The 21,745-nt window shown below is 34.2% G+C and overlaps 2 protein-coding genes across 5 annotated transcripts in view; one reads left to right on the top strand and one right to left on the bottom strand.

Moving 5' to 3' along the window:
• The first annotated feature begins 518 nt into the window (after positions 1-518).
• On the top strand, positions 519-21,206 carry LRRC39 (leucine rich repeat containing 39). Its single transcript, XM_059927006.1, has 9 exons — positions 519-643; positions 5,744-5,936; positions 10,868-10,973; positions 12,134-12,290; positions 12,865-13,001; positions 15,654-15,799; positions 16,715-16,867; positions 17,797-17,933; positions 21,047-21,206. The coding sequence occupies exons 2-9, from the start codon at positions 5,824-5,826 to the stop codon at positions 21,100-21,102; spliced, it is 1,005 nt and encodes a 334-aa protein (XP_059782989.1). The 5' UTR covers positions 519-643; positions 5,744-5,823; the 3' UTR covers positions 21,103-21,206.
• Positions 12,384-21,745, bottom strand: part of TRMT13 (tRNA methyltransferase 13 homolog) — a 32,412-nt gene continuing 23,050 nt past the window's right edge. For 2 of the 4 annotated variants that reach the window (XM_059926941.1, XM_059926950.1), the window contains exon 11: positions 18,899-21,521. In XM_059926941.1, the coding sequence (XP_059782924.1) occupies positions 21,326-21,521 (196 nt within the window). In that variant the 3' untranslated portion in view covers positions 18,899-21,325. Of the gene's footprint in view, positions 12,547-18,898; positions 21,522-21,745 lie in introns of those variants that run through there. The other 2 variants (XM_059926967.1, XM_059926960.1) reach the window with 2 other exon arrangements.

Raw genomic sequence — 21,745 nt, 5'->3', positions numbered from 1 at the left:
ATATTTTTAAAGAATTTGGAATTAACTCCTATTTTTGAAGTCTGAAGAGATGAGAATTAAAAGATAATTAAATCTGAAACCTGGATGCAGCAGAAGCTTGGGGCTCCTCTGTTACCTGAATTTCTCCACACCTTCATTTTTCTTTTTTTCTGAAGCAGTTGAAACTTTAGTTTAAATATTTAAATATCTATGGCTTACTAGGTAGGGTTTTTGTTATGCCATACATCTGTGTATTTCTCAATTTCTTTGCTTGGAACAGATTCATTAAATTCTATTAAATACCCAAAAGGTATAAATCATGAAAAGTGGAAGGACTTTCAATAGGAGTTATTTTTCAGGAGCTTAGAAGTAGTTACGCCTGATGGTTTTATAATACCTGCAGTACGGCATTTTACAGTGTACGGAATGCACTCACATACATTATCAGCTGATCCTTTGTGCAGAAGCTCCATGTGATTTTTGCTATTCTCAGCTTTGACCATGAACTAAAATTAGAACTAGGCTGACATTACATTTCACTTGGTTACGGTCTGACTGAGGATTTTAATCATTCGGAGTCACACTGAAAACAGTTCTCCCAGCAATCCACTCCTAGTTGATACACTAACTTTGGGCATGTCAGCGTTTTCATCTACCGACTGTGGTAAGTATTTTTCAAAAACGTTTATTCCCACTCTTGACATATAAATAACTTGCTGTTGATGTTTTTACTGTGTCAGTATTTGCTGGAATGTACAACTAAAATTGGAATTGAATTTAAAAGTCTCTTGGAGGTTCATAATCATTCATGTAGTTGTCCTTCTCTGGAAGATTGATTTCCCCAGAAGTCAAGAAGTATTTCTACTGAGATTGTATTTCTTTTGTTTTCTTTTGACTCTGGGAAGCTGACTCCTGAGTCATGTCACAGCCATGCCTACTTCACTGCCACGCGATGTGCTTTTCTGTTGTAGTAATCAAGGTAGAGAACACAATCCCATGCTGGAGGCAGACACACATATCACTACTGACTTGTTTTCCTCAAAGAGGCATTGGTCACTATTACAGAAAACAGATGGCTGACCTAAGTTTAATGGCAAACGAGGACATGAATGAGCACATGAATAGTTATATATGTCCAGTAAAATACACATTTACATGTAGATACTTGAGATTTTAAACTTTATTATTTGATAAATAACTACTTCAAACTTGCTTACATCTGAGATAATAAATTGTAACTGGACAGGGGGTTGGATTATTAGCATAAATATCCCAAGGTTTCTTGATGGCAAAAAAGATCTTGAAGATCTGTTTCTGTTTAAATTCTGCATGCATTGCTTAAAATAAGGACCTCCTCCTAATAATTTTCTGCGTATTGGCACTTATACATTCATCCTGAAATGTTAAACTTTTTCCCTCTGTAATATCAACACATTTTTCTCCCTCTCTCTGTCTCTGTCTTTCTTTCTCTCACACACACACTGCATACTTTTAGTTTAAAGAAATCAGTAATTTAGAGATTAATAATGAAAAGCAATATTATCCACCTCATTTCTATCACCCTAGAAGTAACTATTTTTTAAAATAGATCTTTACTGGAGTATAATTGCTCCACAATACTGTGTTAGTTTCTGTTGCACAACAAAGCGACTCAGCCACATGCATACACATGTCCCCGTATCCCGTCCCTCTTGAGCCTCCCTCCCATCCTCTCTATTCTACCCCTCTAGGTCAACGCAGAGCACAGAGCCGATCTCCCTGTGCTATGCTGCTGCTTCCCACCAGCCAACTATTTTACATTCAGTAGTGTATATATGTCGATGCTACTCTCACTTTACCCCAGCTTTGCCCTCCCACCCCATGTCCTCAAGTCCATTTTCTATGTCTACCTCTTTATTCCTGTCCTGCCCCTAGGTTCATCAGTACCTTTTTTTTTTTTTTAATTCCATATATATGCATTAGCATACGGTATTTGTTTTTCTTTCTGACTTACTTCACTCTGTTATGACAGACTCTAGGTCCATCCACCTCACTACAAATAACTCAATCTCGTTTCTTTTTATGGCTGAGTAATATTCCATTGTATATATGTTCCACATCTTCTTTATCCATTCATCTGTCGATGGACACTTAGGTTGCTTCCATGTCCTGGCTATTGTAAATAGTGCTGCAATGAACATTGTGGTACATGTTTCTTTTTGAACTATGGTTTTCTCAGGGTATATGCCCGGTAGTGGGATTGCTGGGTCATATGGTAGTTCTATTTTTAGTTTTTCAAGGACCCTCCATACTGTTCTCCATAGTGGCTGTATCGATTTACATTCCCACAAACAGTGCAGAAGGGTTCCCTTTTCACCACACCCTTCCCAGCATTTATTGTTTCTAGATTTTTTGATAATGGCCATTCTGACTGGCGTGAGGTGATACCTCATTGTAGTTTTGATTTGCATTTCAATAATAGTTGGTGATGTTAAGCATCTTTTCATGTGCCTCTTGGCCATCTGTATGTCTTCCTTGGTGAAATGTCTATTTAGGTCTTCCACCCATTTTTTTTTTTTTTAAGATTTATTTATTTATTGATTGATTGATTGCTATGTTGGGTCTTCGTTTCTGTGCGAGGGCTTTCTCCAGCTGCGGCAAGCGGGGGCCACTCTTCATCGCGGTGCGCGGGCCTCTCACTATTGTGGCCTCTCTCGTTGCGGAGCACAGGCTCCAGACGCGCAGGCTCAGCAGTTGTGTCTCACGGGCCCAGCTGCTCCGCGGCATGCAGGATCCTCCCAGACCAGGGCTCGAACCCGTGTCCCCTGCATTAACAGGCAGACTCTCAACCACTGTGCCACCAGGGAAGCCCCTTCCACCCATTTTTTAACTGGATTGTTTGTTTTTTTGATATTGAGTTCCATGAGCTGCTTGTATATTTTGGAGATTAATCCTTTGTCTGTTGTTTCATTTGCTAATATTTTCTCCCATTCTGAGGGTTGTCTTTTTGTCTTGTTTATGGTTTCCTTTGCTGTGCAAAAGCTTTGAAGTTTAATTAAGTCCCATTTATTTATTTTTGTTTTTATTTCCGTTACTCTAGGAGGTGGGTCAAAAAAGATCTTGCTGTGGTTTATGTCAAAGAGTGTTTTTTCCTATGTTTTCCTCTAAGAGTTTTATAGTGTCTGGTCTTACATTTAAGTCTTTAATCCTTTTGGAGTTTAGTTTTGTGTATGATGTTAAGGAGTGTTCTAATTTCATTCTTTTACATGTAGCTGTCCAGTTTTCCCAGCACCACTTATTGAAGAGGCTGTCTTTTCTCCATTGTATGTTCTTGCTCCTTTGTCGTGAAGTAACCATTTTAACTATTTCAGGATTAGTTTTCAGTGGTTATCTCCATAATACATTTTTCTTTTCCAAAGGCAGTTATGCTGTGTCTTCTCAGCTTTAGACATTGTCTATGGAGTTTCATTATGAAAGATGATGCTTAAGTTCACTTGCACCCCCATAGAGTTATATCCCTATTTTAATTTCTCTTTTGACTGCCTTATAACTTAAATACTTAAATCTCTATTTCTTGTTCCATAAAGTATAGACAGTATCTCTTGACTCCCCTACCCTCTACTTCCCCATTTCCTTCTTCCACATTCTATTAAAAGTACTTTTATTTTTATATTTTCAAGATGTACCACATTTATTACATTCTGGTTTTTAGCCATAAATAAGTCTGCTTTTTCATAGGTTGATTTATTTCAAAAAGTTGATTTTCATCATTCAAAAAAGAAACTTCGTACCCTTAGCAATCACTCCTATTTCCCCTTCTGCAAAGCCCCTGGTTATCACTAATCTGTTTTCTTTCTTCATGGATTTGCCTATTCTGGACATTTCATATAAATGGGATTATACAATTTGTGGTATTTTGTGTCTGGCTTCTATCAGCGTAATTTTACTCAAAATTTCTCCATGATGTAGCATGTATCAGTGCTTTGTTCCTTTTTATGCCAGAATAACATTCCATTGTATGCATACACCACATTTTGTTTGTCCATTCGTTAGTTAATAGCCATTTGTTTTCTACTTTAGGGCTCTTAAGAATAATGCTACTATCAACATTCATGTACAAGTTTTTGTGTGAACATATATTTTCATTTCTCTTGAGTATAAACCTAGGAGTGATCTTTTTCTTTTTTGTACTTTCCATTTTTTTCTATCTTTATGTTTTAGGTGTGCCTTTTGTAAACAATACACAGGATTTTGTCTCTTATTCAACTGGACAATCCTTGTTTATTAGCCTGGAGCATTTATTAATCAGGAAAGTGTAAATAATAATCACGATGAGATATCATTTTATGCAGTAGTGTATTGGTGAGGATATACATCGATGGGGACCCTTATACAGTTGTAGTAAGAGTATAAATGGGCATAATCATTTTGGAAAACAATTGGGCTCTATCTTATAAATTTGAACAGTCCACATACACAGTGATCTAGCAATTCTAGTCCTGGGTATATACTCAGTAGGAATAATACCACTTGAGCAACAAGAAGATAAGAACAGGAATTTTAGAAACAGTATTACTCATAATAGCAAAAATCTGGGACCCAAGTATCCATATTAATTAGAATGGACAATAAACTGTCATAGTCATACATTTTGGAGATCATGGTATATCAGTATATAAAATGCTTTTCCTTCTTTATGGAGCTATATAATTTCCCATGATATGCATGCACTATAATTTATTGGTGGAAAGTTATGTTGTTTCCAATCTTTTGCTGTTATGAAAAACACTGTAGTGAATAACTTTGTAATATGTCATTCTACAATTGAAAATATTTACAGTATATATTCTTATGAGTGTGAATATGGCCCTGTAAGTTTGATAGATATTACTAAAATTCTCTCCATAGAGAATATAACAATATATACTGTCACCTTTAGTGCATGAGAGTACCTTTTTTCCTATGCTGTTGCAAATTTCACTTTTTCCTTTCCAAACTTTATACCTTTCTATTTAATTTTCTTGCATTATTGCATTCCAGTATAATGTTGAATAGAAGTGGTAATTGTGGACATCTTTGACTTCTTGAATTTTGAACAAAATAGTTAAATTAATTGTGAATCAAATTTTTTCATTATTACTAATATAATATGGTGAAAAATCAGTACTATTATTTGTAAGACAAAGAGCATTCCATCAAATAGATCTACCATAATTTACATAACCGTTCCCCTATTATTATTTTCCTCCCATTTCTGAGATTCACATCACAATCCTCAGTGTTAGATGAGTCCGTTTGCCATTTATTTTACACAAGAGAAAACAATACCAATATATCCCACTTAACTGAATTCCAGCTTGTACATATAGCATCTAGATTAAGCAGATATACCAAGATACCTGCTTATCTTGTATATCCATTATTAAACATTTCCTTATAACTGGACACGTAAACTAGTTGCAGTTTTTCATTATTGTGAATTAATAGTAACAAAGGAAGTAGACTTGGCATCAGTTCCCCCCTCTGCCACTTATTAGAGATGAGACCTTAACCAATTGCCCACGTTTTTTAGGGATCCATTTTCTCATCTGTGTGTTAGAGACAATAAAAGTACCCATGTCATGATATTTTTATGAGAATTATTTAGTGAAATATGGCATGTAAAGTGCATAAAATAGTTTTGGGAACATGGAATGTGTTCAGTAAAAAGCTGTTATGATCATTGTGGTACTCAGTAAACATTCTGAAACACTACTGTTTTTTTTTTTCCCTCTGGTACAATCAGGCCCTTTCTGAGATGGCATCTGTGATTCAGCTATTCAAAATTTAATGAAGTTGGTGACTCTGTGACAATGTGGAGAAGTCATGTCAGAAAATGTGGTTTGTACTGGAGCTGTCAATTCTTTAAAGGAAGTTTGGGAGAAAAGAATAAAGAAATACAATGAAGACCTGAAGCGAGAGAAGGAATTTCAACTAAAGTATGCTATAACATGTTTATTATCTTGAATTAGAAAAAATTCATAACATCCTTATTATTAAAAATAGTATTTATTAAATGCCTATTATTGAATTTGATAGAGGTTTCTGTTTACTGAAAACCCAAAATATAACTAAAGGAAGCACCTGACAATTAAGTGTGGCCATGTGATGGGGGCCACAAAAAATACAAGTGTCTATAAGTGAAAATAGTAGTTGCCCTAGGAGTCTGTTCAACTTTCATCAAAGTTTGATTAGTATCATTTAGTCTACTTTTCAGAGATTGTTTGTTCAACATTATATTCCCTAGGATCTAAAACAACAACTGGCAGTAGAAGGTACGGTACATTCTCACCTATTTAAATAGCTGTGAGTTCCAGCCAGGGCCCCTGTGGATCACCTGATTCCTCTATTTGGGCTATACTTAAATAGTTCGGCTCTCACTTCCTCTGCCTTATTGATACCAACCTACCTTCCTCATTGGATATCTCCAAATTATCCTACTACTCTTGCAAGGATAGCCCCTTTCCTCATAGATTCCACGTAGCTCCCTTCAGTTATCATTTGTTAGGTCTCTTTCTAAACATTAAATGGTCTTGCAATAGGTACAAATATCAAACCATTATGTTGTACATCTAGAACTAATATAATGTTATATGTCAGTTATATCTCATTTAAAAAAATGGTCTTGTGTCAGCAAATAACAGAAAACTCAACTAAAAATGGCTTAAACAATAAGGAAGTTCTGAGGTAAGGCAATTCCAAAGCTTCAACAGTTTTAAAGACTCAGCTTCTTTTTATCAGGGTGTCAGTTTGGTCCTCAGGTTAGCTTCTCTCAGTGTCACAGGATGACTGGTATACTTCCAGGCATCACAGCCAGGCATCATTACGTTATCAGAAGAGCAGGAATTATTTATTTCTGTATCTTCTTTAAGAATGAGAAAACCTTTCTGAGGTCTCCATCAAACTTCTCCTTCACCTCTCATTGGCCAGAATTGGGTCATTAGTACACCCCTAATCCAATTACCTTCCAGGGAAATGAGATTGTATGATTGGTTTAGACAAATTAAGATTTATACTTGGGTAACTTGGAGGAAGTGTAAACACTTAGAAATAACTGGCATTCTCCCAGCAAAGAAGAGGGCTGGCACAGCACTCCACTGAGTCACACATTCAGGCTTTTATCTTGTTGCTCAACTGTGGATAGTCTCCATTCCTTTAGGAATGGACTTTAGTCACCTCATGGCCCCAAATACATAGATACACCAACTTTGGCCAATGTACTTGATTCCAGCCAGCAGGAAGTTGCACACATTACTATTTCTGCTAACATCTCACTAGCCAAAGCTTCATATGACCCATACCTAGCTGCAAAGGAGGATGGCTAAATGAAGTCTTGTGCCCAGTTAAATTTAGAGGATCTGTTACTGAGGAAGAAGAGGAGTAACAGATACTGGGGAATGATAAGCAGTCTCTGCCACACATAGGTGATATTATTTTCTCCATTTTAAAGATGGAAAACCTGAAGGATAGGCCTAGGTAACTTGTCAAAGATCGCATGGCTAATAAATGTGGAACTGGTATTCACTTGTATTCGTACCTAAGCAATGTGACTCAGTAAGCTTATATTCACCTTAGGTCTTAAATTTCCCTAGACTGAAATATGTAAAACTACTCTTATGACACATATTATGTTTATATTATACAATTATGACAAACTTGACTCAAGTACTCTTTTTTAAAAAAAATTTATTGAAGTATAGTTGATTTACAATGTTGTATTAATTTCTACTGTACAGCAAAGTGACTCAGTTATATGTATATATATATATATATATTTTATATTCTTTTCCATTATGGTTTATCACAGGCTATTAAATATAGTTCCCTGTGCTATACAATAGGACCTTGTTGTTTATCCATCCTATATATACTAGTTTGCACCTGCTAATCCCAAACCCCACCCCTCCCTTGGCAACCACAAGTCTGTTCTCTGTTCTCTATTGACTCGAGTACTCTTATAAATCCTATCCACTTTTTAAAAAACTGTGGTCAGAAATCACGAGTTGGTTCTAAACTCTTGAATTTCACCTGTTATATGTGTCTAGTTAAGAATCATTTAATTTCAGCAGCTTCAAGTTTTCTCTATACAAAACAGGCAAGGGGTAAAAATGTAATCTAATGCTTCTTCTCTCAGCTAAAAGTGGCTAAAGATTTAGCTCAAAAAGCCTTAAGTTTAAACAGAAATTGTTCTGTCTTTGCATGCCAAGCTGCCTTGAAGAAAGCAAGCACTTGGGTAAGAGTTGGTATAACAACATTGGAGAAAGTCTTTAGACTATAATAAAAGGGTTTTAGAGGAGGTAGAAAATTTCTGTTCAAAACTTTGAAAGAACATCAAGCTTAAAATAAACAGTGTAGGCATTATAGAATACTAGAGCTAGAAGAGACCTTAGATATTACTTAATCCAAACCCCATGTTTTATCGGCAAGTTCCTTAGAGGTGAGATGTCTTGCCCATGGTCACCAAATTAAGTGATATATTCTGGACTTAGATCATAGTAATACAGAGCCAGAAAGAATTAATGAATCATTTAAGAGATGGAAATAAACTTGTTTAATAATAGTTAGCCTCACTCATTAAGGACAGAGCTTTTTGTATCCACAATGTCCAGCATAGTATTTGGCATATAATGGGTGCTTGATGAATTCTTTAATTGAAATTAAACGTGAGGGAATAACACACTTCATTGCCCATCATTAAATCTTGCTCTGAAATACATATATTTCAGTGAGTAATAAGTAATTAATAATCATTATGTCTACTGTTTAAGTAGTTCTATTTTTATAAAACTTGGTGTAATTGAATAGATGGCAGTATACATTTTGTCTCACTTAACCACAGCTATTGGAAGCTTAGCTGTTCAGTCTAGAAGGCTACACATAGCCATTGCCACAGTGCACTTGTTAGCAGATTAGTTAACTTTCAGACAAGCAGTGGATGAAAATATGCAGACTCCATAGAAATGTTTTGCAAACACAAACATATATAGACAGCAAATATTATACTTTTAGAGATATTTGGTTTTCAGTTAATTAAAATAAAATCCTCACTGAAGATCAGTTAATACGCAGAATTGCTAAGAATATATATTAACTCTTAGATGTCAAGAGAATTTTGGCAAATAAATATTCAAGTTAATTAAACCTATCTTCTTTGATGATTGCTTATATTTCTTTATTATGTATCATTCTAATAGGCTAAAAGTGCAAAATTTCAATTCTAAACTTATTCTTTATTTTTCATACATGAAAAATTTCTAGTATAGAAATAGAAAACCATCTGCAACCTTTTGTTAGTCATTTTTATAAGCTTGACATTATGTATGTTTGCTATGAACCAAAAATCAATAGGATGTGCTCTAGAATTTTGTACATTTTTATATCTGAAAAACTAAATCTGGATATAATAGAATATAGTAATATACAATTGAACTCTGAAGTTGAACTATATCATTTGCAAGTCTTTAAAACATTTTTAATTAAATATCTATGGATTAGATATTTAATAAATGCAAGTCAAAACAACAGTGAGGTACCACTTCACACCCCTAGGATAGCTATGATCAAAAAGATGGACACTGGGTTTCCCTGGTGGCACAGTGGTTACGAATCCGCCTGCCAATGCAGGGACATGGGTTCGAGCCCTGGTCCGGGAAGATCCCACATGCCACGGAGCAAGTAAGCCCGTGCGCCACAACTACTGAGCCTGCATGCTACAACTACTGAAGCCCACGTGCCTAGAGCCTGTGCTCCACAACAAGAGAAGCCCCCGCAATGAGAAGCCCGCGCACCACAACGAAGAGTAGCCCCCGCTCGCCCCAACTAGAGAAAGCCCGTGCGCAGCAACGAAGACACAATGCAGCCAAAAATAAAATAAATAAATAAATAAATAAATAAATAATTTTTTTTAAAAAAGAAATGTGACATAAAAAAAAAGATGGACACTAACAAACGTTGGCAAAGATGTGGCGCAATCAGAACCCTCATACACTGCTGGTGGGAAGGTAAAATGAGGCAATCAATTTGGACAAAGTTTGGCAGTTTTAAAAAAGTTAAACATCGAGTTACGAAACGACCCAGCAATTCTACTCCTAGGAATACACAAACTCAAGAGAAAACATATGTCTACCCCAAAATTTGTACATGAATGTTCATAGTAGCATTATCCAGAATAACTAAAAAATGGAATTGACCCAGATGTCCATCAGCTGATGAAAGGATCAACAAAATTTGGCAGAATATTATTCTTCTATAAAAAGGAATGAAGTACTGATACACGTTACAGCATGCATAAACTTTGGATAAAACTATGCTACATGAAAGAAGCCAGACACAGAAGACCACATATTATATAATCCCTTTTATATGAAATGTCCAGATTAGGCAAATATAGAAAAGATAGAGATAGAAAGTAGAGATAGAGAGAAAGAAAGATAGACATAGAGATAGAAAGTAGATTATTGGTTGCCAGGGGCTGGGGGAGGGAGGAATGGGGAGTGACTGCTAAGGGCATGGGGTTTCTTTTTGAGTGCTGAAAATGTTTTGGATCAGATAGTGGTGATGGTTGCACAGCTCTGTGAATATATGAAAAAATACTGAATTGTATACTTTAAAAGGATTTTTATGGTATGTGAATTATATCTCAAAAAAGCTGTTACAAAAACATCTATGGAGAGTTATGATACTTTTCAAAAACTTAAAAATAGGGCATTTATCATATTAATCATATTTATAATTCTTGAAAACTAAATTCTTGTCTGATTTCCAAACACTATCAATCAAATGGTTGTTTTTGATGGGTCACTTTTTCATACAAAAGTGAATGCTACCTATGTCATTACTTGTGAACTAAAATGATTTCCTGGTCTCCTAGGCTAGTGGGAATCTGGGAAGAACGAGTGAGCTTAACCAAGCTAAGAGAAAAGGTCACCAGGGAAGACGGAAGGGTCATTTTGAAGATAGAAAAAGAGGAATGGAAGGTAAGCTTTATAGAAGTAATATTTGATTTTTTATATTTCGCATTTTGTGGGAGAGTTGAGAGAACGATTCTTAAATTATGTGCTTAAGTCTGGAATAGTTAGGAATTCTAATTTTAATAATGTACCAAATGAATTTGGGCAATATGAACTGAAAATTAATGTAACTTCACAACTTTTTATTGCAAAACTTCAACCAATGTGCTTTAACTCTGCCTAAATTTAAGTCATTTGTAATATTTCTCCCACTAATCCTTCTAATAAGCAATTTCTCATTTTCCATAAAAAGGTGACCATCTGCTTAACAAAAATCGTGTAGCTTTTTCAAAGCAAATGCTCAATTAAAAGCAGCGGAAGGTGTTTTAAATAAAGCTTTGGCCTTAAAGTAAAAAAACAAAAAAGGAAATGCTCAGTTAAAACTTCACAAAATGGAAATGTATATTAATTTTTTTCTTAGGTCCACAACCAGATTCATATTATCTCCTCTTTCTCTCTTTCCCTCTCTTTCTCTCTCTCACACACACACACACACAAACATAGTTGCTTATTTACATTAGGCCTACTCTAATTTTGACAAGGGCCACCTCTATCCCTTGAGTCAGTGTTTGTTTTCATACATATCGGTATATTTAGCTAGAGGGTAGCTCCTTTATTTTGTCTTTTGGCTACTTTAGGCTGGAAGGGAAAAGGCATAGAGTTCAGAATAGTTGAAACTTTTAAAATTCTTAAATTAAAAGAAAATCTGCTTAAAAAAACTATTTCAAAACAGAATGGGAAGTTTGAATTGATTAGAATGATCTTTTTCTCTATAATTTCAATTAGCCACCATATTCTCATGTTCAAACATATGTACTCTAGTTAAGCCTAATAAAATAGAATCTTTAGAACACAGCTCTATGTGTGTGCAATATTGACTGAAATATGTTATTTTCGTTTATGTTATTATGATTGGGGTTCGAAGGTTTAGCACCCGCCAAAAAAGGAAAGTTCTTAAAACTTAGAAGTAGCACAAAGTATTTGGAAATATAACTCATTAAAGAAAAAATATTCCTAAGTTCTTTTACAAATCAAATAGTATCTCTACAGTCATATTTCTGTATGGCATGATACTAAAATAATTTAAGTAATATAGTAACTCTTTCATTTTTTTTACTTGAGTTTAGACCCTCCCTTCTTCTCTAGTAAAACTAAATCAGCTACAGGAATGGCAACTTCATAGAACTGGCTTGGTGAAAATTCCTGAATTCATCGGAAGATTCCAGAACCTTATTGTGTTAGATTTATCTCGAAACACAATTTCAGACATACCTCGAGGAATTGGTAAGGAAAATTGCTTTTATTCCTGTGTTTTTCACTGAGAATTTTTTTTTTTTTGATACATGGAATAAAGATCTCATCTTTATATAGTCCTGAATCTTAAAATTTTAAACATCTAGTCTAAACTGAAGCTTCCAGGGAATTCAAGCTTCTGGATTTACTGAGGTGATTCAAAATGAGATTTCAATGCAAGAGAAGTCTCTTTGGTAATAATATTGTGTAGATTCTGGAAACAATATTGTTGGTTTGGTTATTCCTCCTAGAAGGGAACAAATTGAAGACAAGAAAGAAAATTAGAGAAAATTCCTTAAATGAGGAAAAAAAAATCCCCCAATGGAAAACTGGTCAGGATATAGTATAGATAAAACAGAATGAAAAAAATATTTTTGTCTAAAGCACTGATAAATCACCAGCTCTTTATCTGAAGAAGGGGCAGGGACACACACTGGGAAAAGGGAAGAGCCTAAGTGTGAATTTGCCAATATGAAACGGGCAAGTAAGTTATGCTGTAATACTTAATAACTGGAAACATTATTGTATATCCCTCTGCTCTTTATTGTGTATTATTTTTCTGTAGGACTGCTCACTAGACTTCAGGAACTGATTCTTAGTTACAACAATATCAAAACTGTCCCCAAGGAACTAAGTAACTGTGCCAGCTTGGAGAAACTTGAACTTGCTGTTAACAGAGATATATGTGATCTTCCACAAGAGGTCAGAATGATATAAATACCTATGATTTTATTTTCCTTCTACTAGTGGTTTACTTCTCCACTGCGTGATCATTAAAAATAACACTGATGGAAAAATGCTATAAATTTTATTTCAGAAAATATTTAGTGAAAACCATTTCCTATTATTATAAAGCATGTTTTTAATTAGAGAAAGATTTATTTAGCATAAAAAGCTATTTCTATTATTGTCACAGTACTGACATCATTAGTTGACTAGACTGTGATCTCCTTGAAGGCCAGAGTGAGAATCTTACTTATTTCAATTCCCAGAATTGAAGGCACAGCCTAGGTTGTAGATGTTACTTAATGCCTATTGAATGAATAAATGATAATCATAAAGCACAGACAATGTGGTGATAGAAAAACTCTTTTGTTTATTAGTTAGTTTTTATAGGTGATCAGCTTTTGAGATAGAGGTTAAGTAAAAAGACATGAATTCTTCAGTTTAGGAAAAGTGTTTGCTAGCTTCCTAGGCTCTACCAAGTAAAGCAAGGCAGTGGGCTTGGAAAGCCCTCAAACTTTGATTTGGTATGATATCTTGTTCTTGGTAAGACCAAACTGATCATAGAGATACAGACATTCCTATTATTTTTCAAGCATATTTAAGGCTCTTAGAATCAGCAAAGGAAATTTCCATGGTGTTTTGCCTTGAAAACAATGATTTTGCAAGATAAAAGTTAAGAAAAATAATAAAACTCAAAATAAAAGACTATTCTCCTTTCCCACTTTATCTTGGTAAGAATGTCACTTTCCTCCCCAAATCAGTAAACATGCACCAATTATTGTTGCTCTTGCAAGTAAAACATAGTTTCTATAGCTATATCCATCTGATCTTATAATAGTTTAGTTTAGTGAAATGTATACACTTGATTATGATGAAAATCATGATCACAGGGACAATTTCTTTATACCTAAAAGAGGGCCAATAAACATTTTATTTCTAATTTTTAATTATTGTGATTTTGTTTCTAGCTTTGGTTCTGTCACTAAAAAGCTATGTGAATTTGGGCATGTCTATTAACCTGTCTTTACCTTAATGTCTTTACTTAAAGAAATACGTTTTACAGGAACAAATAGTGAACTGAGATCTTGAGCCTGGAGTTATTTCCAAGTGTGGCCTTTAAGTAGCTGTGTGGCCTTGAGCACACCACTTTACATAACTAGGTCTCAATTTTCACTTATGCAAAATTAAGACTTAGATTATAATGGTTTTAATATCTTTCTTCAAGCTTTTAAAACCAAAGGGCTCTAGTCCCACTGAGAAATCTGCAACAGGAGACTTAGCTCTCAGTCATTAAACTGCACACACTGTAACACACAAACAAATTTATGCTAATGTAAAAACAATCTTTTTATACACTATTCTGAATCATTTGAAAATTTTAAAAGTCAGATGACAAGTTTTGAAAAGTGTTTTATTCATTACGAATTATAAAGCTAGAGAAATATCGGCTACTAAATGGAAAACTGCTTTTTTGCATTACCCATAAAACACTATATTTGTGCATTTTTTGAGGTGTTAAAGGTGTGGAATGAATCTGAATGTGCCCTGAGATAGAAATAAAACATAGAACTTGCCTAGCTAAATGGAGAGTCTTTTGTAAAAGTTAACTAAATTCTTACATTTTGAAATTTTCACTACAGAGGAAAGAGAAATTTAGACATTTTGCAGCTTTAGGTCCACGAAAACTTGAGTGCACATCATAGCTCCATCATTTCTAGTCACATGGCCTCCCTAAACCATTTTGTCCATAAAAGGGAAAAAAGGTACTCACCTCGTAAAGTTGATGAATAAACTAGAGCTATATGCATCAATGTGAATACATATAAAGACTGATATTGAGAGAAAAAAGCAAGTTAAAGAAAGATAAGTACAGTATCATCATCTTTAAATAAAATTCAAAAACATATAAAAAGATAATTTTGTTTATGAAAAATACACATAATAGTAATATAGAGAGAGAACTATATAGAAAACATATATTTATGTATAGTAATAAAAACATTTAAAAAATGCATGGGAATAATAGATACCAAATTCAGGATAGAGTTATCTTTAAAGAGGAAGAAGGGAGAAGTACATTGAGGGCAGTCATATTGATATATTTGTTTTCTTAAGCTGAGCACGCTGGTGTTGTTATATAGTCTTAATAAATTTTTTATTGATGTTTTCAGTTAAAAAATAGAATTACCAAACAGTAAATTCTATGACTGAGATAACGTATGTAAAGCATCAGGCACAAAGAAAGGGGGTTAACAAGAGTAACTATTATTCTGAAGTTTGGGTTTTCCCAAGCAAATCTCGACTACTAGATAAAAGGAAAACATATGTTTACTCCCAGAAAGGAAAAAAAAAAGCTTCTGCCAGGCAGGTGCTATAAACCCTGGAGCTTGGTTATTTTGCGAGATAAGTTTTCTTTGAATAGATGAACTTTCTATGAGAGTTTTTCATTTATCTGGAGGTTATTTAGCATTATTGTTATCTCACATTTGTTGTGGACTGCTGTGACTAAATAAAGTGCAAGCATCATGTAGACAATCCTTGATGGGATATATCTCCTGTACCATTGTGAGTGTTCTAGTAGCTTACATTGTGGACATTTATTTTGAAAAACCTTGCCTTCCTCTTCAGCTCAGCAATTTGTTAAAGCTTACGCACCTTGATTTGAGTATGAACCACTTTACTACTATCCCTCCTGCTGTGTTGAACATGCCTGCCCTTGAGTGGCTTGATATGGGAAGCAACAGACTTGAACAACTTCCTGATACTATAGAAAGGTAAAGTAAATAAATTTTTTTGCTACCAAGAGATGTGTTGAAGCTCTCTATGATAAATAAGAAAGAATAAACAAAACACAGGGGACCCCAAACATAATCAATCACAATAGATCCATTTAGTTCCAAATAATTTATGCTACTTTTTAACAGAATATATTCATGTACTCCAAATTAAAAAAAAAAAAGGGTTTTGAGGAACTCCCTGGTGGTCCAGTGGTTAGGACTCAGCGCTTCCACTGCAGAGGGTCGGGTTTGATTCCTGGTCAGGGAACTAAGATCCCACAAGCCACGTGGTACAGCCAAAAAAAGAAAAGTGGGGGGCCGCGGGTTTGGGAGAGAAAAACTGGCTGACTTCAACAAATTGACAAGAATAGGCCACAACAATAACAACATTGCTTAGTGCATGCCAGGCACTTCTGTGCACTTTAAAAACATATTGAGGAAACTAATGTAGAGATGATAGTAAATTGCTCAAGATCACAGTTAGTAAGTGTGCCAGTTAGGATTTGAACCCAGGCACCCTGGCCCCAGAGTCCATGCTGTTAACCATTATGCATACTTGCCTTGCCCTAAATGGGCATATTAATAATTTCTGAGTTTCCTCTTAAGACTCTAATTCAGATTAGATAGCATTTTAGCAGTTCTTCTGCAAGAAATCCTATGAGAATAGTGAAGAATTCTAGAATACATTGATTTAATTTCTACCACTACATGATGAGAGCTATACTGTAGATAGAGATTAACTCCCTTGTTATAGTTTCCCTAAAATCAGGTAATGTGAAGTCAGTTAACTCAATAGGTATACTGATTAAAGGAGTTGTTATACAAGATGCCATTTTAAAAAATTTTGGGTTAATAAGAACCAGGGTTTTCATATTATATGTGATTAATCACAGAAACCTCTTAATTCTTCAGAATGCAAAGTCTACACACATTATGGCTCCAACGGAATAAAATAACATGCTTGCCAGAAACAATCAGCAATATGAAAAATCTGGGTACTCTTGTTCTCAGCAACAATAAACTGAAAGATATTCCAGTGTACATGGAAGAGATGACCAATCTAAGGTAAAAGTTGTAGACACAGAACTGACATGTTCCTTTCTGGCTGCAGAACAAAGTAATATAAAGAAATTGTTATTAACAGATTTGAGTTCTCATTCACATAAATGAATACATTTAAAAATCTTTTCCAACTTTGAAATTCTATAATTTATAAATAGGATTAATATAATACTGGTCTAAATTATTCAAGAAAGAATCCTTGAAACTTAAGCCGTACTGGGATTTATCAGCTTTAAGGAATGCCCTGTGTTGGTGACATTTTCCTGAAAATCATCTTTATAACTGCTAACAAACTTTATCCATGATATGAAAACCAAAACCATAAGAATAGTGATTATTTTCCTCCTAAATAACTACAAATGGACAAGGCGATTATGTTAGAGGTAAATATAACTTTTTACTAAGTTAATTACTAACAGAACTTCCCTCAAATAACTTCTAAAACTTAATTTCCTGACAGTGAGCATAAGACGTGAGAATTCACACCAAATCCCACAACTTTCATAACAAAATCATTCACTTACTTATTCAGCAACTACTGAGCCTTGTACTAGATGGTGACGATACAATGATAGATAAGACATGCTTTATAAAATATGCAGAAAATTTAAGTTCATAGCATTAATTGTATATTTGAGATGCATTAGGGTTGCTCTTGGAAGTTTAAGTGTACCACATTAAACATATGCTATGGACTAATAGTTGCTTTTACAAGCTTGGAAAATAAGCTGTCTAAAGCTAATATTTTTTTCCTCTAGGAAAGAAACTTAAAGATTCTTGGGATATATCACATCTCACCAAGATGTTCAGTTACTGAAACCAGTTTAAAAAAAAGAGTAATTTAGTATATTAACCACTTGATCTTTCTCCAGGAAAATAAATGTACACTTCTATGGCACCTATAAAAATACTGTTTTTTGGTGAACTGCTAGGTTTGTCAACTTCCGAGACAACCCACTGAAATTGGAAGTAACACTTCCTCCCTGTGAAAGCATAGATGAGGAAGAGGAACGGGAATTATTCGGCCTTCAGTTTATGCACACATACATACAGGAGTCACGGAGAGCAGGTATGAGATTTGTATATAACCCAGGTTAAAAATTCTTTTTAGTAGAGGAATGCATATATATATAAATTCCTTTATAGACTTTTCATTCCATCTTACCTTTTGTCAAATTCTGGTCTCTTAGTCAATATTGTTGAAGGAAAAAAAAGTGAAATTCTAATCTGTTCACGATTTTGATAAAGGCTTGGAGAGAAGGGTTCTAAAGATACTGAAAGTCTTTCAAGTAGAGTCAGGAAATAAACTTTGGTCAAGCACTTGAAGCACGACCAAGTGAATGAAGATGTAATTCTTAAAGCTTCACTACCTCATTCTATCAGTTTGTCATATGTCAGTTTACTCATGAACAGTGCCTTCCCTGCCATTTCCTCTTTTTCTACAATCCACAAATAGCAAAAAGAAATATTTTGACTAGGAATGAAAAATATTTTGCTACTGTGCCTAGGAATGAAAAATATCAAGAGAACATAGATTTTTGCCAACAGTTAAAATGTGAGTTTTTGATATATAGATTTCACTTTTTTCTCTGATAATTTAGAATTAAAACCTCTTTTTTGTTGTTTTTTTAACTAAGGAAGGAATGACTTTAACTTAACCCAAGATTAGGGGAAGAGGACAAAGAGCATAACTCTCTGTTAATAAAATATAATAGAACTTCCGTGGTGGCGCAGTGGTTAAGAATCCGCCTGCCAATGCAGGGGACGTGGGTTCAAGCCCGGGTCCGGGAAGATCCCACATGCTGCGAAGCCACCGCAATGAGAAGCATGTGCACCACAAGGAAGAGTAGCCCCCGCTCACCGCAACTAGAGAAAGCCTGTGTACAGCAACGAAGACCCAATGCAGCCAAAAATAAATAAAATATAAATTTTTAAAAAACAGCTTTATAGAAAAAATAATAAATAGTATAGTAATGGAAAACATGGTTTTATAATCACTAAACTGTGAAGAAGTTTTGAGTTAAAAGGTAGAATTTAGTTACCTCTTCAAACAGTTACTTTGAAGAGCAGGTATAATCTGAGCAAACAGATATGAGATTATTTTCAGCTGGAGAAAATATTTTTACCAACATCCAATGGAGGTCATTAGATCTGTTGTAGCAAGGTCACAGAAACAGTAACATGGAGGTTAGATTGGAGGAAGATATGTAAAAAAGCTGTAATAGTTTGGGGCCTAGGTTTGAAAAGTAGAGTATAAATATATAAAAGACAAGTAGGAGACAGAATTGATGACTGAATGAAGATGAGAAGAGGGAGGAGTCCAGGATGAATGTGTTTTTGGTTAGAGCAACTGGATGAATGGTGATGCTGAGATGGGGAAATGAAGTATAGAAGCTGGTTTGGTGGTAGACATGGAACATGAGCTTCAGTTTTAACAGTACATTTGATATATCTGTGGGAAATGCAGGAAGAGGTAGTTGTGTAGATCAATCTAAAATTCAAGGAGTTTGCTGAACCTGCAACTTCTGCAGGTCAAGAAACAGCTATATGCATATCCCATGCATTCACTGTCTCATGTAATCTTAAGGGAAATAAGCAAGGTTGGGGAAAACAATAATCTTGGTCTACAGCTGGCATGTTGAAGAACAACTTTATCTTCCCATAGAGGACTTGGTATCATTGTCAGAAACATTCATTGGGCCACAGGACTCTATCAGTATAATTCTTGTGTGTGTGTGTATGTTTTATGAAATATAACAGAGATAATGCCTGTTGTAGGATAGCTTTTATTTCTGTGCATAAATTGTTGAATGAAGCAAAACAGATTGTATAACACAAATTAGCATTGCCTAACTGAGTAAAATCAGGTTAATTATTGAACGACGTATTGTTATCTTCATTTATGTTTTGATTTGGGGGCATGAGTAGCTAATTTAAACAAACTACCTTATTTTAATAATATTTGACATAGAACTTATAACAAGAGAAAAAAGGTTACAACTTAAACAGAGATAATAAAACCAAGTCTGCCTATTTCATTAAAAATATTATGAATTAGTACTATTAAAAACGGTTAATATTTATTGAGTACTTACTCCGTACTTAGAACTGTTCTAAGCATTTTAATGTGTTATTTCATTTAATGCTCATAACAACCCTGTGAGGTATTATTATTATCTTCATCACCCCCATTTTAAGCGGGGAATTGAGGCACAAAGAGATCAAGTAGTAGGGTTGGGATTTGAACCTAGGCAGTCTCATAAGACATGTAAGATTAAACTAAAGTAGAAAGGTCAGAAACTAAAAATGAGCTAGACTTCTAATTTATAATTAAGGTAATCATAGACCTACAAATAATAGTTACCTAAGAATATCATTATAATATCTATAATCAGTAATTCTGTATCTTTGTCTTGGCAAATGTACAATGATTAAGATAATTTTTACAAATAAGGCAGAAATAAACCAAGGATAAGATGAGGAAAAGACTAACAGTCTTACCATATGTTTAGTTTAATGTTTGCTTGTGCATAGAAACTGCTTATGAGCTAAATGAGGCCCGAAAGTGAGGTTTTTGGTATCATTATCTAATTTCTACTTTATTCCAAATTATTTTCCCGAACTGGAGAGAATATACTTATATTTGTTCTTGTATATGTAAAAATGACCTTTTAAAAGATATGACACCTAATTAACTTCAGAAGTTATTTGCAAATTTCAATTTAATTTGTGAATTAGTCTTAACAAGTATCTTTTTGGAAGTTCTCACTAGATAATTAACTAATTAAAAAAATGAAGTGAAATAGTTTTTTTCCTTGAAAATATCTTTTTAGTTTTGGTGTCTGTCATGGACAAATTCTGATTGCTAATATATAAACACAGGTATGGCTCTTGAAATCTGAAGGTGAATTCATTAATTGATTGTGAACATCTCTGAACTTGTTTGCAGCAGAAACAAATAATCACAATGAATTATTCTTTCCAGATCTGCCTGGACAAAAAAATCCATACATAAACGAACTTCTCAGATTGGTCCTTGTTATAAACTGAAATTGATTATTACATCTTGAACTTGAAAAATAAAAAGTATTAAATAAAACCAAAGGAAAATAAGTTTCCAAAATTAATGCAAATAGAAAGTTTATGTGCTAGTCACATGTTGACATGTTATGTGTGTTTCAGGTAACCAAGTCAACTGCTCTACTACTTTACCAAACTCTATAAATGCTGATGGATAATATAATTCAAGATGTCCTGCTGAAGAGGATTACTTTGGGAATTTGGTGAATTCTCTAATGTTTGGACTTCTAAAGTAAAAAACAAAGCCATTACCAAAGTTCAACGAGGCCACATTTTTTAAAGTTCATATTATCTGCTATTTAAATTATATTTTCATGAATATAAAAATACAATTAAAAAAATTTTTTTGGTGGAAGACAGATGTTCAAAATTTCTTTTCCATTAAGCAGTTGTTTCTGGTGATGAAGAATGATTTGGTAGAGCAGTTAACAATACATTTTCCAAAGACACCAGAGGGTCTGTATAATACTGTAAAGCGGGATTGAATCCTTTCTGCTGTAAATAGTTGATTCGGCCTTGGTCAATCAGCAATTTACAAAGATGCCCTATTTTCTTCTTTTCTTCAACAGTAAGAAACCTAAATTGAATAAACACACACAACACATTGTTAAAATTCTGTAAAACCTTATGACAAATTATTTTAGTCAGTCTTATTCATTGATAAGCTGCTAAATAACCCACAACATACTATTTGCTATGTCCCATGCTTCCAAGATACGTTTTATTAATGCCACAATTAAAGTGTGTATATTTTAACTTATTCTAAAATTAGTAAAATATATATATATATATTTTTTTAGT

The sequence above is a fragment of the Balaenoptera ricei genome, chromosome 1 (genome assembly GCF_028023285.1).
Source record: "Balaenoptera ricei isolate mBalRic1 chromosome 1, mBalRic1.hap2, whole genome shotgun sequence".
Lineage (NCBI taxonomy): Eukaryota > Metazoa > Chordata > Mammalia > Artiodactyla > Balaenopteridae > Balaenoptera > Balaenoptera ricei.
Note: the sequence above shows the minus strand (reverse complement) of the source record. Positions and strands in the feature narration are given on the sequence as shown.